Below are 20,253 nucleotides of genomic sequence, written 5' to 3'. Positions count from 1 at the left end.
CACTTTTGAATAATAGACTATAAATTCTTTTAAAAGCTAAATGTGTATGTATTCAAGACAATAACTTTAGTTTCATTTATTTATTCTGTCACTTATCCACTCACCAAAGATATATTGAGCACCTGCTATGTACCAGGCACTGTGCTAGGTGCATGTTTCCCAGTGGGAAATTATATTCAGTGTCTGCCTTTATGATGATTAAAATTTATTAAGGAGATAGATGTGGAAACAGGCAATTTCAGTGTTGTGTGGTGAGGTTAACACACCGTCATGGAAACCGATGAGGAATACCCAAACTCATCTAGAGAAACCAGGGAATTCTTTCTGGATAGGTGACATTTAGGATGACACACAAAAGACCAGTAGAGGTTTACCAATGTGGGGGATTATAAGATACTGTTTCAGATCATTATTTATTTTCTTTGCATTGAACTTTTCACCATGAGGTCTCTCCTCCTCCTCCTCCTCCTCCTCCTCCTCCTCCTCCTCCTCCTCCTCCTCCTCCACCTCTTCCTCCTTCTCCTCTTCCTTCTCATCATCAATAGCAATGATACTGTGATAAAAACCTGTACTAGTAGTCAGAAAACCTGGCTTTAAGATCAGATCATCATTGAGATAGACTTTAGTCTATAAATTTAGTTTTGTAAGAAATATCCATTCATTTTCTATAGATCAACTTTATTTTTGACTCTTAGTCACTGAGTGGTGAATACAATTACTCCAATCATTTTTCAGGTTTTTCCTACTTCTCCGGGGTCATGGTAGAGTTCTGCCTGGAATGGTGACATCATCTGGTCATCGATCATCCCATATGCAATAGCTTACCTCTATGACAAGAGTTGTTGTGTCTAGATAGTTCCTTTCTGGTCTAGCAGTGATTTGCTACTTCCAAGACATAGATTCCCCCACCCCCATCCCCGAATTTCTGTGTTTCTCTTTACCTAGGTGCAATTATGATGCTCTTCCTCACTGGCTTCTTTCTGCCTTCTAGGAAATGCTTTCAGGAAGCAGAGCCTAGATCCCTGCTGCCTTGGAATTCAAAGACCTCTCTTCTTCAGCTGAGAAAATCTTCTTCTAGACTGGAGAGGTGCTAGAAGATGTCTTTCTCTCTCTTTCTGTAACAAAGTCTTAGTTTGAGTGCTTAGGTTTTAGGAAAGCAAAACTGGAAAAACTTAAAAATTGCTTTTTTCTGTCCTGGCACATATCTCCCTTGAGGCAGTAAAATGCAAAACTAGTTATCTGCTTAATGTTTCTTTTCCGCATCAAATATGGTAGCATATATGAACTTCAATTTTAGAAAGTTAGTGATGGAATCAGGACCAGAGGCTCATCCAATGTTCTTTTCATTGTATGAGTGTGGTGTTCTTGTAACAAATGAAAGACATCATCGCACAATGGAGAAGAGCCCAGGGATCCAGCCTTTACCATTAGCTGGCTAAATTATCTAAAGAAAATTGACAGAAACAGCTTCAAATTCCTCATCTTAAAACGACTATGTTAATTGTACTCACCTCTTAGGATTATTATGATGGCCAAATAAAAATATATAGCCTATGTAAAAATTGTTTTGTCAGGAGGAAAGTGCTACACAAATGCTTTTCATCAGAATACTTTTTTTTTCCTTTTGGTTCAAGGAGGAGGAAAATTGTGTTCAGAGTCAGAGTCCCGTTTTGTCAGCTTCCTGGTTAGCTTCGGAGTAAGTCTGCCCAGTTATGGCACGGACACATCTGCTTATAGACAGGAAATGCCATACTGTGCTTCTTTATTGATTATGGCAATATTTCTTATGAGTATTATCTCTTTCATTGATGCCAAAATAATTTATAAACCTTCCAATATTTACAAAATGATTACAATCTTTAGATCTGCTCTAAATGTGGCCAGGCATTTTTTCCATAATTCAAATTCCAAGTTTTATTTCTTTTTTCATTGTCTTTTTCTAGTTTGCTGCAACTGGAATGATGCATATTTCAATATTCAGCTGAAGGTGAAATTTGCTATTGTCTTTTCTTTCTGTTTATTACTACTTAACCTTGCAATTTCCACATTGGTCTCTTCAACAGTTCTATAGAAAATGTGAAAACATGTCTATCTGAAAGGTAGCAATAAAAATTCACCACTTTAGGGGCGCTTGGGTGGCTCAGTCAGTTAAGCATCCGACTTCGACTTTGGCTCAGGTCATGATCTTGCAGTCTGTGAGTTTGAGCCCTGCATCGGGCTCTTGTGCAGACAGCTCAGAGCGTGGAGCCTGCTTTGGATTCTGTGTCTCCCTTTGCCTCTGCCCCTCCCCCACTCGTGCTCTGTCTCTTTCTCTCTCTCAAAAAATAAATAAACACTAAAAAAAAGTTCACTACTTTATGTAATATCTTTTTGTTTCCACAGGGGAAATATACTATAAATAGGTGTTTGTTGAATTATATTGAAACAGTTTTTGGGGGGTGGGTGGGTAGGAGGAGTAATTATACTGAGAACAATTACAGAAAGAAGAAACACTATGATTTTTTCCTAGTAAGTTAGGTATCAGTGTGGCATAATATTAAAAGTTGGCTTTGGTGCCAGCCAGATCAGGATTTGAATCCTGGTTTCAGTACTTACTGGTTGTGTAGCCTTGAATAAGTTATTTCATTTCTCTCACTTGACATATCTTCATTTGAAAAATATGTATATTAGTATTTCTTAGGATTCTTGTGAATATTGAAAAGGTGATCTATGCAGAATGCTTAGCATTGCTCAACAAAAACTAGAATCTTAGTAATAAAATGACACCTTTGTTGTATCGCCTTGAATTGTAAATTGTATTTTATTTTTTTAAGTTTATTTATTTATTTATTTTAAGAGACAGAGAGAGAACATGCATGGGTCTGTGCATGAGTGGGGATGGGGTAGAGAGAGAGGGGGAGAGAATCCAAAGCCTGTGCAGAGCCCGATGCTGGGCTCAATCTGACGAACCGTGAGATCATGACCTGAGCCAAAATCAAGAGTCAGATGTTTAACTGTCAGCCACCCACGCTCCCCTGAAGTGTAAATTTTAATACTAAAAAGTTTCGTTCTAAAGACCTGGCACAAGGTGACTTTTCTATTAGCATTTATCATTTTATTATTTTCATATGAATATCCTTAATTTATAAAATAACAAAAAACAATAATAAGAATTAAGCATATATAAATATTTCCTAATAAAATATTTTTATTTGCTAGTAAACATGTGTCATAAGTAATAATAAAAAATTATTACTGCAGTGTTGCCTGTATTTACTTAAAATGGTATAAGAAAAAGAAAACCTAGTTGTTCTTACTTGTTTTAAGTGATATTTATCACACTGTAGTTAAAGTGCTCTTTCTAAAGCTTTAAAACATGGTCATGCTCATCTTCACTTAAAAATCGTCCAGGGTTGGGGTACCTGGGTGGCTCAGTTGGTTAAGCATCTGACTCTTGATTTTGGCTCAGGCCATGATCACAGCATCGTGAGATCGAGCCCCATGTTGGGCTCTGCACTGAACATGGAGCCTGCTTCAGATTCTCTCTCTCCCTATCACTCTACCCCTCCCTCTCAAAATAAATGAATAAACATTAAAAAAAAAGTTCTTCCATGGCTTGTTATTCCTCCTTGGGTATAAGGACAAATTTTACATGGTCTCTATTGGCATCAGCTTCTTTCCTCCCATGGCACCTGGTACCTCATCATAGCATTATTACACTCTATTTTAATCTTTTACTTTGTTGGAATTTCCTATTTAATTATCTTTACTTTCAGACAAAAATCTCTAAGTGCAGAATATTGCCCATTTTGTTTAATATTGAGTTTCCAGTGTCTGGAACATAGCTAGATACTCAAAAATGGAACTTAATTCTAGTAAGAAAGAACTTATTATTTTGATCTACCAGACTTTTAAAGGTAGGGCCATTTATATGTTATTTATTTATGTTATGAACAATTTTTATGTTAATTGCATGCTTGTGAAAATTAGTTATTCAACATTTAACACTAGATTTTAAAATTCACCCAAACAATTTATGTCTGATTGACCAAGTTCTTTTCTTTTTTTTTTTTTTTATAGCAATTTACTCAATTCTATTCTGAAGGATTAAGGGTAGTATTGTGGAGAGAACACTATACTTGCAATCAAAAGCTTTAATATTAAGCTCCAAATATGTTATTTAGTAGCTCTGTGCTCTTGGACAAGCTACTATGGATTTCAGTTTCCTGTATATTAGACCTGATATGACTTCTTAGTGGTGAGAATCAGATAAAATTCATGTAGAAGTTCTTTTTGAGCTATAAAAAATTTTGTATAGATTTACGTAAAGGAATTTCATTATTCTAACTGCTCTGCTCTTAAAGATTTGTGTATTAAGTTCACCTTTTCTCCTACTATACTTTCATCATAATTTTCTTAACACCATATATTCTGTAATTTGTCCATTTTTAAGTTGTGGCAAATAATTTTATGTGTCATATTTTTTTTTTTTAAAAGCTCATTTGTTAGCACTATTGCCATTCACTGTTTCAAATTTAAATTACCTGTCCCAAATTATTTATAACTTCTGGAAATGCTATTCTTAAACCAAGAAGTTGAACCTTAATTAGCTGACACATGATTACCTACAATTGCAATTATGTAACAGTCACTATGTCCTTTGCATTGCATTGCATTGCATATTTCCTGCAAAAATTTTTATTTTGCAAAATTATTCCCCACTCTCCATTTCTTCTTGTGTCTGCCTTCAGGTAGTCCAAATGTACTTTCATTCTTCCAGGAGATGGTGGAGTCCTATGAAGATAGATTTCTTTTAATGAAGAAAATAGGAGAAGAGAATTGTGGTCATTATACTGGCAATTCAGGTGAAAAATTCTCCACTTCTAACTGGTTATTTGAATGTCAATTAAAATATTAGTGCTGATTGGATAATTATCTCAATTTTCTACTTTATCCAACTTGTCAACATCTGGCTAGGGGTTTTTGTCTCATAAAACAGGATCCTTGTCATCTTGTCTTTTTTATTTTTTTGCTTTGTTTTCATCTTTTCACAGGTATCTAGTTTTAGGTTACCCTGGATATTATGCTGTCATTATTCAGAAATAAGAATTTCAGTAGAGTGAGCTAAAGGGCATAATGGAATTGACACAAGAAGGTGATCATTACTGATAACCAAAAGAAGAAAAAAGGGCAGCCATAATTCCAGCACTAGATGCTGGCATGCAAAAGTCTAAGGGAAACTTGACCATATTTGACCATTTGTTTTTCTTATATTCTAGCATCTTATTTTATGTGTCAGGTTTTTTCTCATACAGAGATGAGAAGCATAATAAGCTTTATTGGTTTAGAGAACATCTAGCTGCTTTGAATCAATACAGTGTCTTCCCTGGGTAGTTATTCAGTAAATATGTGTTGAATGAATTAGTTGAAGTCCTCTTATCTAACAAATTATATTTATAGATGTGATTATGGAAATGCTGTTGATACCTTTTTTTAATGTATCATTAAATTCAAAATTCATTTTAAATGAGTTTTATTCACAAGAATAAAAGATCAGAGTAAGAGAATACCTACAAAAATGACACAAAGCTAAAAAAGAGCTTAAAAATATAATTGTAAAAAAAAGGAAAAAAAAAGATGCCTAGGTTTAAGTACATTTTCAAAGACTACCTAACAAATGAAGGGATGAAAAAGACTAAAGCTTGAAATCTGGAGCCCAAAGATAAGTAGAAGTACTGAGGAAGGTATATTATAATTATGGTAGTGTTGATTACTTACATTAGTGGTTAGGAATGAATTAGAGTATGAGATCAATAAGCTACTATCATTTCAGGGAAACAGCTGATTTTTTAACTGTTGTCAAAATGTGCATTCAAATATTGCTTCTTGACTCAAAGAGTTAAAATATTTTATTGGGCAAAGTATGAAAGCATTTAAAAAATCAAAATTCTGTGCAAATGTACTAGCATATGTTTATGCTTTGTTTTAAAATTGGAGAGGGCTCCCTGTGCATCAACATTCATTTTTATTTATAACCTTTTTAGGTGACAAACTAATTACATGACATCCGTCTCCACTCATGACTGCCTATTGAAATTCTCCCTTCTTTCAATGGAGTAAACTTAAGATTTGCTATGTTATAGAGGAAAATTTGGGAAGACCTCACTGATACGGTGGTATAGGAGCAGAGATATGGAAGTGAAGGAACAAGCTTTATGGATATCTGAAGGAAGAATAATTAGGCAGAATAGTAGGTATAGAGACCCTGGGGTAGGAGAGTTCTTAGTATATGTGAGAATGAGCAGAGACCACTGTGGTTGGAGTAGACTGAGCAAGGGGAGAGGAGTAATGGCTGAAATCAGTGAGGTAGTCTTCAGCTAAGTGAGATGGGGAATCACTGGAAGATTTGAATTGGGGATGACATTATCTGGCTTATGATCTTTCTGGCTGCTGTGTTCAGAAAAGTCTGCAGGAAGGCAAAGGTGGTAGCATGTAGGTTGGTAGGAGGTTATTGCAATAATGCAGGGGGTAGTAGATATTGGTGCACCAGGTGGTAGTACGAGCAAATGATAGTGGTGGTATTTGATGTTAGAGCCAACAGAATTCACTGATGGATTATATGTAGAGAATTAGAAAAGGAGAACAACAAATGACTCCAAGGATTCTGGCCTGAAAAATTGGAAGGATGAGAGAGAACAACTGCAGGAGAAGCAGTAAAGGTAGATAAGATCTGGAGTTCAGTTTTGACAAGTTAAGTTTGAGATGCTCACTAGACATCCAAATGGAGATGTTGAGTGTACAGTTTAATACGAGACTGGAATTCAAGGGGAAATGCCTGAGCTATAAATATAAACGTGGGAGTCTTAAGGGTTCCGATAATATTTAAAGCCAGGAGACTTGCTAAAGTTACCTATGGAATGAGAATAGAGAGGAGTCTCCAGATGTTTAGAGGCTTGAGGAATGAGAAGGAACCAGAGAAAGCGAACAAAGGGCAGCCATAATATAGGAGGAAAAGCCAGAAGATAGTGCTACCTTGGAAGCATTGGTGTGCTGGAATGGGCTCACGTCAGTTTGTAAGAGCCTACTGTTACATTTTTAACACATTTGTAAACTGGTTTAAATGCAGCCGTCTGAACATTAAGTTATGTAAACTTACATTAAATGAATTATGTTAAAAATAAAAGTAATAAATACTCAAAACTCATCACTTCCTAATATTTTTCTACATTTTGATACTACATATGTTCTTGAGGTTATTTGCATCTATTGTATCTGTATGGTGGGAAAGCTCTGTGATCAGTTCCCGGGTCTGCATTCAGTTAAGTCATGTGGGTATCTTGAAATTGGCCATGGTGGGAATATTTACACCTCGGATATTGCAAACGCTACAAATCAGGGCTCGATTTATTGTTCTGCTAAAAAAGTGATAAAGAAAATGTTAATAACGCAAGTGCAAGTTAAAAGCATATTATGTCTCTATCTGTTACACTGTGATTAGCATAGACATTGAGGAAGTATTTGTCCACTACTAAAAAATTATTTGATTCAGCAAAGAAATCACAAAATTGATGAAGGAGTGAGTGGAGGTTTATAACATAAGCCATCTTTGTTGTTTCATTTTTATCTTATTAATGTAACAAAAAAAATCAACCAACATTTATGTTGAAACTACATTTATCAATTACAACCCTAAATTGGCTCTGATGAGAAGAATTGGGCAAAAATCAATAAAAATATTCTTGAGAATCTATTGATTATATGGAATTTATAATGAAAAGTTATGCATCTTCTTATTACTTGTACATTTCATGTTATATATTAGGTTCCTATTTTTCCAGGACTATAAGACAGAATTTTAAAATCATGTTTTTCAGATACTGACCGAGCTTTATCATTACTGGAAGAATACTGCAAAAAATTAAGGAAACCAGAGGAACAGCAGTTGAAAAATGCTGTTAAAAAGGTGATGGGTATCTTTAGAAGCAGCTTATTCCAAGCTCTGCTAGGTATGTATTAAAAAGTTATCATTATAATGGTCAGAATTGGGCTTAATAGTTTGAGTAACGTGGTCAAAGAACCTAATGTTAACCAAACTTAAACTGGAATAATTTTCCATGATAGTGGAGGAAAAGATTTGTGTTTTCTGTTTTTTTTTTCTTTTCCTTATTTAAGGCTAACCTAAAAAAAAACTGTTAAAAAGTAGGAAAAATAGAGTAGTTATTAAAAATATAAATATTTAAAGAATGATTTGTATAGGAAGGGAAGTTTACACGGGAAGAAACCTGAGTGGTTTGTTGCCAAAAAACTGACAACAAATGCTGGAGAAGGAACCTACCTCCCTCTAGAGAAGGAACAGGCTATATAGCATGAAACATAATGGGTCATTTCTACTCAGCCTCTTAGTTGTACTTTTATTCTCTTAAAACAAAAGTTAAAATACTCTTTTCATCTTTTGCTTCTCTTATGAAAGTTTTTAATCCATATTTAAAATTCTATTGATGAAGATCTCAGTGCTTTGGAACTTTTGTCAATTTGTCATGAATTTAACCACATAATGTCAATCTTAGTTTAATCTCTAATGTGTTAAAGATTGTGTGGCTTATGTATGTGTGTCTTTATATGTGTATGTTTTGCATTTATGCAGATAACTTTTCATTCTTGGCATAATATTTTAATAGTTAAAATAAACTAGCAAAAGATATAAACAAACAAAAACTAACTTTAATCAACTAACTAAACAATTAAAAAAATCCACTCAATTATACTGTATTTTACTATGCTTAAACAGTACATTTTACAGAAATAACTGAGTCTACTACATATTCCCATTATTTTTTCAGGTCTGGTAGTGATGGATGTAAAATCTAAAAGTGATGGATGTAAAACCCATGTGGATTAATTTTGAAAACATTTTATGTATGTTTTTATTTTGTCTACCCTTACGGACAAAAACCCCAGCCTTATGGTGTGAATGTAATTTAAAAAACCATTAAATTTTGAAAATCTAAAATTCAGCTATTGAATAAAAATAGAAGTAGAAAGCTTTATAGGATTATTTTGCCTGTGGATTAATTTCTTTAAAATATTTTTTTGTGGCTGGTAAGAATTAATGACACAAATAACTATAATCATCTTAGTGGTATTCAATAAAAACAACTCTAAATGGAGTCTTACAGAATTTAAATTAATCCTGCCATTAGAGAATAGTATTTTGGAGAACATTTTTAAACCACAAATTTCTCAATTAAAAATTAATAGTTTCATCTAGTTGATAACTAGTAAAGGTTATTAACTGAATGGCAGTATCTCTAAGTAGATTTGTATGATGTGCTTAGTTGACTCTGGCCAAGTGTTTTGAGAATTTGAATTTTTGAGAACTTGATTTAGGAAGAGTATTGTTAGATGCTTTAGATACTTTTACTATGCTTTGGTAATGTCGCCATTTGGTATCACAATATTATATGGGGAATAAAAGGGCAAACGAATGACAAAGAATTATGTTTTGCCATTGTTTTGGGTGAGTGATAAATATCTTGGCAAAAAGCCTATAGCATAGTTTGAATTTCTCTAATAAAATGAAAGGCAACAATAATCTGTAAAAAGCTGTTATATAAGTAATCCTGGTGTTCAGCTTGGAATGGATAGATTTGCTTTGGCTAGTCTTTAAAAGTCATTTTGGGATAAACCAGACTGCAAAGATTGGAGCAACATTATGCAACAAAACATAATTTTCATTTCAGTTCTATATGGGTTGATAACTGATAACTAATTTTATTATTATTGAATGTTTGAGTGTTTCACTGTGTATTTTCTTTAAGGACTCAAAAGAAGAAAAACCAGGTAGCCCTCTGCATCCTGAAGGGGATTATATCATTATAAAAGGATAAGTAGGGAGTTATTGATAAATAGAGCATTGTTGATGGTCTGTAACTTTCTGTTTGAACTGGCTACCTCCTACCCTACCCTCCTCTTTTTTTCTGTTACAAGTGATGGAAATAGTGGCTTCACCTGTTCTTCTGAAAGTCAGACAGCCGGTACATTGAAATAATACCTTTCATGAATCTCAGTTAAATAGAGAAAGGAATCATAATGCAGAAAACCCAGCACAAGTGTGTAGTGAAGTAAAATATTATTATTTCAAGATGGACTGTAATGTTTACGTATCACCAGAAAACCAAGCCTTCTCTCGACAGATGAAAAGCATCACTTCAAAAATGAATACTAGTCTCCTTTTGTGGTCCTTCCATCATATGCTTTAAAAAAAAATCCCACACGCTACTATGTCTTAGATGGTATTATCTGTGAGTACAGAATTCTGTCTACATAATTTTGGCCATTATTATAGTGCATGAAAGCATTTTACAAGTGGGTTCTGTGTGTGGTGGAAGGCGGTGACAAAGGTGTTGTTTTTTAATTTTAATAAATTTAATTTTAATAAAATAATAACTTTATCAGATTATGAAAGCAATATGTTTATTCTTTAAAAATTTTTAAAATAAAGTCAAAGTAGAATATAAAATCCTATGGTAAGAGACATTCCTTTTATTGTAAATAGCAGGATATATGCTAAATGTAGACAATGATCAACTGTTTGATTAACTTTCTACCTCCTTGAGTTTCGGTATACTTTGTTTTAATTTTCCATCTATCAATAACTGATAGTGGAAAAACTCACTTAAACTTTAAAAAAGTTAGTAATTAGTGTTCATTAATGTAGAAAAAAGAAAAATCCTTTAAACAACAATGTGCTAGGAGCTGCACATTTAGATGTTGGGCTTAGGGTGACATCTTGTGGTAAAACTAAGGTAAAAGTTTTGTCCAATGATAATCACAGTTTTATATGATTACATTATTAGCTCTACAGATTTTGAATATAAGTAAATTGGATTTCTGTGATATTTTACAAATTAATTTAGGTATCTTTTATTTAGTTTAAAACATTCAGTTTTTCCAGCTACTCTATTAGGTTATTTATTCTTCATTTAGGTGATGAAGGAGCAATATGGAAATGTTTTTATTATTTTGATACTTCTCTTCCAGATGCTATTTGAATATTTAAAGATTTCCATTACCACTATAATTATTTGCAAGAAACATTTTAATAATATAATGGGTCAGTTCATTCTCAGATATGTACCTCAAATGTCCTTTGCTTTTATACCTTATTGAAAAATTTTTTATTCTTTATTTATTACTCATACAATTATGGATAGAACTATGCATATATACTTAATGAGTTTCAGCCCCTTTAAAATCTTATTAACCTTTTGATCTGATTTTATTTCCTCTTATTTCACTGCAGTGTGTGAGGGGGTCTTTTGGGGAAATATTTAGAAGAGAATGGACAGTAAAGTGCTATTTTCCTTAAAACCTTGCCAGTAGCAACATCTTAGAAAAGTGCTTATCCCTTGCGTGTCAGATTTTGTGTTATAGTAGAATACTTTTCATGTCCATAAATCTTAGCATAGAACCTTATGGATTCATAGGGGTAATACAGTAGATATACTACATGTTGGGATATACTGCATATTGGAATATACAGTAGATATACTACTATTTTGGGATTTATCACCTCCTTGTTGAAGCCTTCTGTCATATCCCTACTTGATAGTAACCTTAACCAGCCCTTTTATTATGGCTTGTAGCATTTTTTTTCAGATTACTGTAAAGCATTTATTATATTGCCTTATGAATACACTGAATATATTTCTGTCCCCTTAGTAGACTGTGAGTAGTTTGAGAGTTGAAGTTATATGTAAGTTATATGGGGATACTTTGTATCCCCAGTATATTGACTCTAATAAGAGAAGGCCTTCAATAAATTTTATTTATTCATTTACTCAATAGTTATTTTTAAAATTCCTGTTATGTATTAGAAATTGTGCTAGGCAATGGGGATACAACAATAAACTATAAAGGAGAGGATAGTCCTTGCCCTTATGGATAAATGAGAACGGTCAAGTAGGGAAAAGAGGCATTAGGTATGTAGATAGTTGATTATTTAAATGTAGTGATGGCAAGTACTCAATACAAAATGTAGTGTTTTTCCAATATAGTAATTCCAATATAATGTTTTTTTTCAAAATAACATCTTTGTGAAAGCATCCTGGCTATTTTGCTCCTAATTATTCATTGTAATGTGTAATTTTTGCCACCTGCTCATAAGATAGTCAAAGAATTTTTTTTATTACAGATTATAATTTATTACAGATTTATTACAGATATAATATTACAGATTATTATACAGATTATAATTTTATTACAGTAATTATATAATCCACATGGTTATATGAATTTGGAAAAACTTGGCTCTAATCCCCCAAAGCAGAGGTTCTCAAAGCATGGTTCTTGGATCAGCAGCATCAGCATCACCTGGAAACTTGGTTAGCATTGTAAATTCTTGGGCCTTACTCCATACCTACTGAATCAGAAACTCTGGAAGTAGTGCTCAGTAAATAGTGTTTTAATAAGCCTTTCAGGTGATTCTGAGGCATGCTAAACTTTGAGAACATATGTTCAAAATGATTAGGTATTTGGCCACTCAAGGAAAGTAATATAGCACATGAATATTATTAATACATTTGGTAAGATACGACCGTGTCATTTCTTTATTCTTGGGTTTTACAAAGATTTGATTTGATCCGTAACAAATATAATGAGCTATTATTCTAGGATATATTTTGAGCACCTTAAGAACCTATAACTTAATGAATATAATTATGGCATCTAATTTTCTTTTTAAAGTACAATAGTATATCTGAAACTGATTTTTTTTTTCTTTTGGATACTTAATGGTAGTGTCTACCTATGAGGCTATGGATAGAGAACAGCAAAGCTACACTGAGATGTTGCTATTGCACACACAAGGCTCACTAGTATGTGCTTGCTGACAGTTACAGATTTAATGAGGTGCTCCAGTAAAATATATAAATTGCTATATGTCAACACCTTTAAATAAGTCTTGACTGGTCAAAGCAGTACAGGTTAGATTCCTAGATACTTTAAGTTCTACTCTTCTGCCTACTTCTGCTTACACAGGTATTTCAGTTATTGCAATTGAGTAATAATAATTAATGAAGTATTTATGAAGTGTTTAATTTACATGGACATATGCAATTGGTATTACTAACGACAAAATCCTTTCCCTTAAGGAGGTTAAGGTCAATTGGGAAGGTAATATTCACATATATACAAACAAGTACAAGACAGGATATAAATCAAGGACTAAACTCTGAAGGCTAGGCCAAGCTGCTGTAGGAGTTTAGAGAAGCATGGGATCATGGTACATTGGTGTTGGTAGGAAAGCTCTTATATAAAATGTAAACTTGAGCTGGGTCTTGATGATAGGATTTGGGTAAGAAGAGGATAGAAAAGGACATTTTTTCCATCCATCCATTCATTCAAAAGATATTTACTGAACATTGTGCTTGGCATTGTGATATATACTGGGGAGACAAGCTTTAAACAAAATTGCATAGTTATGTTTACAATTATGGTAAATGATACAAAGGACAAGGAGAGGGTGCTATGAAAAGAGGCTTAACCTTTGCAGTGGAATCGGGGAAAGCTTTCTTAGGGAATTGGTATTTGAGGTGATGAAAATTATACTGATTCATGGAGGTCAGAAGGAGAGCGAGGAAACAGATGTGACGAGAACAAGGGTTCTTATGTTATTTATGTTTATAAATACATTTATGTTTTTTAAATGTCTAGGAATTAGATAAAGCATCACATTAAACTTAAGTCTCTTCCAAAGGCTTATTTAAATTTGAAGGTAAACTTGGACAAACAGGAGTGGTAATGTAAAATGTGGCCCAAACAATCCTTATTATAGCCCTTTGTTAAACTGTCATATACTGAGTGTGATTAGTTGTGTGTTTCATGTCACATGGAATCAAGTATATCTTAAGTTAAATTTGACACTTCACATTAGATACCATCAAAAGAGTTGGATGCTATTCTTGGCTCTGGACTCTGTATCTTTGCTGGAGAATTTATGTCACCAGATGGCACTATTTAACAAAATTTATGTACTTTGGATGCTTATAAGGCTGGTTGTTTCTAAATGAAACAATTTTATTTGTGCTATAGCTGAAATAGGAAAAATTAATTTATTTTGATGGCATGTGAGACTTCTCTACAGAGGAAGGTAGTGAAACCCTAAAACTTTGAGAACATGAAAGGATTTGGGTGATTTCTGCTTAAGTACAGAATAAATAAGAATTTGGTAATGATCACTGTCACTGATCTATGGCAGGTGGCAAAAAAGCAGAACACTATAGGTTTGCCCATCTAGGTTTTCCCAAAGCTATTGTAATAATATTATGAATATTTTAACCTTGAATTTAACTTTCAGATGTAGGGATTTGATATGCATGATAAAAACATAGAGAAAATTCTATAAGATTATTTTAGGAATAGGCCTTTCTAGATGTCTTGAAATATTATGATAATAATATATTAATTTTTTTCAATAGAGCATATGATCTTTTGAACTATAGAACTAAAAAAATTAATAGAACATGATGTAGATGTTTTTTTCTTAGTGTAAAGGTTCATCTCAAGGAAATAAGTATTTGTTACTTTCTTGGTTAAAAATTTCCTTAACACTTTTCTTACCTTTAAGCAGAATTAGTCACTTTCTTCCTTATGTTTCTGTATTTGTTCATGTTTCTGGTGCAGCAGATATTACATTGTATTACTGTTAATTGATTACATGTTAGTTTCCCTCATGTAAGCTGTGAGCTTCTTGAATGCAGGGACTGATTCTAATTCAGTGTGTAGCACATGTCTGATATGGAATATTCTGTCATTAAATTTCTTTCATTTGACAAAATACATTTTGAACCCCTGCTATCTAAGAGATACTATATCAGGCTCTGAGAATTTAGTGACAAGAGACATGTGAACCTATTTTCATAGAGTACGTAATCTGCTAAGAGAGACAGACATTAAACAAGTACTATAGTGATAAGTAGTTTGAAATAAAAGTTATTTGGATTAACCAGTAAAATCATAAGGAATTACTTAACTGGTCAAATTCATGTTAGTGTATTGTGTTTGTTTAAAAATATTTATTCTTTTAAAAAATATATTATTTTTTACATTTATTTATTTATTTTTGAGAGAGAGAAAGAGATAGTGAGCAACCAGGGGAGGGACAGAGAGAGAGGGAGAGAGAGAATCCTAGGCAGGCTCCATGCTATCAGCACAGAGCCCGATGTGGAGTTTGGACTCACGAACTGTGAGATCATGACCTGAGCTGAAATCAAGAGTCAGACACTTAACCGACTGAGCCACCCAGGTGCCCCTAAAAATGTTTATTCTTAAAAAAAAACAAACAAACATTTATTTATTTATTTATTTATTTATTATTTATTATTTAAGTAATCTCTACACCCAGTGTGGGGCTTGAACTCATGACCTTGAGTTCAAAAGTCACATGCTCTGCCAACTGAGCCAGCCAGGTACCCATTAAAAACTTTTAAATACTGTTTATTAATTAAAACCTCCTAGTCGTATCTATTATCGTTATAAATTCCAACTTCTCACCTGTAAGGTTCCCCATCTCCTCTGCCTACGTCTCATCTCATCTCTTCTCTACTCACTACATTCCAGCCACATGGCCTTCTCTCTGTTCCTAAATGCTGTTCATGACGTTTTCACATGCTTTTCTTTTGTTTGGAGTACATTTCTACCTAAATCTTTGCCTTATTGGCTTATATCATTATTTAGGTCTCAGTGCCTCTAAAGTGCCTTTCTACCTCACTTCCCATTTCCACCCCACCCCCAAGTCATACCTATCACATTACTTTTTTTTATTTTTGTGACTGTGTGGATCACTATGAGAAATTTTGTTTATGTGTTTTTTTCATGAGTCTCTCCACTAAAATGTAGATTTGATAAGAGCAGCCATCTTGCCTCTCTTATTCATTGCTGTATCTGTTATATTAGCTTAGTGCCTAACACATATTAGCCATTAAATAAATATTTATTAAATGAATGATGAATAAGTGAGTGTTGCTGCATGCCTGGTACTATGTTAGATTCTTGCTTAAGTTAGAAATGTACTCATTTGAAAGGAGTAGAAAGCTTATGTAAGTAGGGTTTTACTTTTTACTACATAATAGGAAATCTGAAGGTAGGCAGTTGCTGGCATTGGGTCAGCATCTCAGGAAAGTTCTGGTCAATGTCTTTGCTGGGTGGAAATTGTAATATGTCCTTAGGGAGAAATGTAGGAGTATAGTGCCAGTAGAACCCAAGGCAAGTGTTGTCAGCCAGGTTGAGCACTTGGGAGCTTTGTCATGAGCTGACTGCATGAGCGGCCATCAGTATGCTCAAAGACCATATGGACAGGGACATTGCCTCAGGACCAGAGGAGCAGAGAACAGCATTTAAATCCAGTGAATACAACCTATTTCTACCCCCAAGAGTATGATGGCTATGATGGCAGATAAACTGTATGCCCCCTCCAGAATTGTTTACTCACATATAGCTGGGCATTATTTTAGAGATAAGCAGAATGATGGGTAGACTATAGGGATTTAGGGTTTCTGAGGCAGCTGGATAAGCCACGGACACAGTAAAGATCTATACAATTTGCTTGCACATCCATGGTGTAGTGTATGTTTTACACGAGACTCCATTATATTGAACATAGCTCTCAATGTAGATTCTAACTTCATACTCTTTTCAAATTTGGGATTGAGTGTTGAAAAAGATTAATCACAAGAAGGAGCAATGGGAAAGGAATTATTTGACAAGAATATGATAGGAAAGTCTTCCCTTTCATCCTGTTAGTTCTGGTTTCTGGCAAAAATAGACATGGTGTAAAATGAAGTGCATTGATCTACTTAAGTTTGTTTACATGAATTGGTCCTAAGAGTTGCTTAAGAAAACACTTATCTCCTACATTATTTGCTGCTCAGAAGCCTTGGAACTTCTTACACTATATTAGGAATTCTAAACATTCTAGTAATAACCTACAGATACACTATGCAGCATAAATTTCCCTGATTTCTAGTTTCTGCGTCCCTGGGTTCTACTTTATATTCATTTTCCAGTTTGCTGTCAAAATAATAAACCTTCACGAAACCATAAAATTAGCATTCTCTTTGTAGGCTATATGTATATATGCAAATTGAGTCATCAAATGTACCTAGAACCACAAAACTCCATTGGGCATGGCATTTCTTACAAATGCCTTGATCACGAATCCCTAGAATTTTAAGGCACTTTTAATTAAGCTCACAGAAACAAATTATACAGAATATTAAACAATACTTTCACAAAAACCTTGAGTTATAAAAATAAGCCACTTAAAAATTAATAATTTCTTCAGAAATAAGCTTCATGCTTTAGAAATAGTTTCTGCAAAAGTTTCTTGAAGAAGAGTTTAAGAGCTCTTCAACTGATCAAAATAGGACAATAATTATAAATATGAAGGTGAGTTTTAGATTTCATCAATTGAGATAATTGGTGCATGAACAAAACTTGATTATTTTAGGTGCAGAGCTCCATTATAAATTTTCAGGATACATGTTTACATTTTTCTGCCATTTTTCTCATAAAATCTAATTTTTAAAACTTTCTAGAATGGGAGGGGCACCTGGGTGGCTCAGTCGGTTAAGCAACTTTGGCTCAGGTCATGATCTCACAGTTTGTGAGTTCAAGTCCCACATCGGGCTCTGTGCTGACAGCTCAGAGCCTGGAGCTTGTTTTGGATTCTGTGCCTCTCTCTCTCTCTGCCTGTCCCCTGCTTGCATTCTGTCTCTCTTTCTCAAAAACGAACATTAAACAAACAAACAAACAAACAAACAAACCTCTCTAGAAGGGAGCCCCTGGAAATTTGGGAAATTAAACATATTTAACAGCTCTCTGTAAGTACTAAACCAATTTTGGTGCAGGATACTTCCATTTCTCAAGTTTGAGTATTTATAATTGTAACATGGAAGGAGGTGAGCTAATGACTTTATTTATAAAAATGGATAATTATGGAGAGGAATAGTGACTCTGCATATTGAATGAGCATTGTAGAAAATAGACAGTAATGCCTGATACACAGCAGAGCCAATCACTGAGACAAGGATTTCCTTGTATGAAGCAAAGAAAGAGTTTATTTGAGAGATAGTCATACGAGGACATAGGAGGCTGGCTCAAATTTGTCTCCCCTGATGGAGATTAGAACAAATTTTTGTAATCCTAGGGATTGAAAAGGACAGGGAAATTTATCACTATTCATGAAGAAATATGGGACATGCAAACTGAGCAAATATATGTAACAGTCATCCCATGTTCATTTTGAGGTGCAGACTTAACATTAAAATGAAGCAAAATTTGGCTCCTGCCATTAGGAGGTCATTTTCAGGACCAAGGGAGGGGCTGTGGGCATGCTCAGAGCTGATATAAAGTATATGGGATCTTAGACTTGTCATCTCTGGTAAGGAATGCAGAGTTTTGCTTGTTCATAGGATGGAACCATATTGGTGGCTTTCATTTCTGTCAGGCCAGGTCTCTGTGGAGACCGCTATTGGATTTTTTAGTGGTGTCTGAAAAGAAACAATAGGTGATTAAGAAGAAACAGGTCTCTGAAAACCAAGTTTTAAATTTTCTGTTAGTCTTAACCTTATTAACCCTATGGAGCACTGCTTTAGTAATAGTCTGCGATAATTTTATACTTTCAAATTTGAAATATTATCATTATTTTGGCTTTGTGGACAATCTATTCCTTGGATGAGTTCTTTGATTTCCTTTTTAGCAATAATCTCTTCTTTTATCACATGTCAGCCACTTACTCTTATGTTTTATTTTACATCTTATCATTATTTAATAACCATGTCCCTCTAAAATCTCCACTCTGACCACCACTCATCACCTTTTTTGATCCTGTTCATTTCTATATTTCCCTTATCATCTTTCTTTGATCCCATAAGCACTGCTAAATGATCAGTGCTATATATTTTCATGATCTGTAGCTACCATAAGTCCTCATGTCTCTCCTTACCCAGCTTAGAATACATGATTCATTGCTATAATTAACCATTTGCATACATCTTCAATTTCTTTGTTATTCCTGCCATCTGCTGGCAAAATCCAACCTGTGGTTAACCCAATCTCTGTCTCTTCCATGCCTGCACCAATGCAGCCAAATGTAGCTGAAGAAATATACACAATCTTGTTAACTGATTTCACTTTAAATTTATGACCAGAAAGCTTTTTTTTTCTTGGACAGTTCACTTTCTTGTTTTTGTAGGGAACATTTCATAGCCTCTTTCTCCTCAAATATAATACACTTCACATTCTGCAACATTATCGTCTGATTTTTTTTTACTGAGACAATAAAAACAGTCAAAAGAGAACTTCCTTATATTTTTACCAGTTAGTCTACTAACCTACCTATATCTGTATCCATATATTCTGCCTTCCCTTTTATTAAAGTGGATTACCTGTCCCTCTTTTTATCTAAGGCCAAATCCTCCTGTTGGATAGAGTATCAAGTCAAGAGTCCTAGAAGGTAACAGAAAGCTTTCTCAAAGAGAATTTATTGAAGGATCTGTTTACAAAGACAGGGTGCCTGAGTGGCTCACTTGGTTGAGTGTCCAACTTTGGCTCAGGTTATGATCTTGCAGTTCATGAGTTTGAGTCCCATGTCGGGGTCTGTGCTGACAGCTCAGAGCCTAGAGCCTGCTTCAGATTCTGTGTTTCCCTCACTTTCTGCCCCTCCCCTGCTCTCTCTCTCTCTCTCTCTCTCTCTCTCTCAGAAATAAACATGTAAAAAAAAAAAACACACACACACACAAAGATTTGGGCAGAGTTATGGGAACTATCCAGGGATGGAAACACTTGGGGAATAAGAATAGTGGGAACCTGGGGTGCCTGGGTGGCTCAGTCGGTTGAGTGACTGACTTCGGCTCAGGTCATGATCTCATAGTTTGTGAGTTCGAGCCCCGCGTCAGGCTCTGTGCTGACAGCTCGGAGCCTGGAGCCTGATTCCGATTCTGGGTCTCCCTCTCTCTCTGCCCCTCCCCCTCTCATGCTCTGTCTCTCTCTGTCTCAGAAATAAATAAACATAAAATAAAAATAAAAAAAATTAAAAAAAAAAAGAATAGTGGGAACCTGAAGGAGCAGGAAGAGCAAGCTATCACTGTAACACAGAGAGCTATAACCAATGGAGGGGCTGTCTGTTAGAAACTATGGCTTTAGCGGAAGAGGAGCCAAACCGTGGCCCCAAAAGGAGAGAGCTGGAGAAATAAACATCCAAACCCCTCTCTCCTC

At 34.4% G+C, this 20,253-nt stretch overlaps 1 protein-coding gene across 3 annotated transcripts in view; it reads left to right on the top strand.

Moving 5' to 3' along the window:
* Window positions 1-20,253, top strand: part of DLG2 (discs large MAGUK scaffold protein 2) — a 2,113,447-nt gene that overhangs the window by 43,894 nt on the left and 2,049,300 nt on the right. For 2 of the 3 annotated variants that reach the window (XM_078433028.2, XM_078433029.2), the window contains one exon: window positions 7,854-7,985. In XM_078433028.2, coding sequence (XP_078289154.1) covers window positions 7,854-7,985 — 132 coding nt within the window. Of the gene's footprint in view, window positions 1-4,740; window positions 4,845-7,853; window positions 7,986-20,253 lie in introns of those variants that run through there. The other variant, XM_078433030.2, reaches the window with a different exon arrangement.

This window comes from Panthera onca, chromosome D1 (genome assembly GCF_046562875.1).
Source record: "Panthera onca isolate mPanOnc1 chromosome D1, mPanOnc1 haplotype 2, whole genome shotgun sequence".
Classification (NCBI taxonomy): domain Eukaryota; kingdom Metazoa; phylum Chordata; class Mammalia; order Carnivora; family Felidae; genus Panthera; species Panthera onca.
The sequence above is the reverse complement of the archived record's forward strand: the minus strand, read 5'-3'. Positions and strand labels throughout refer to the sequence as shown.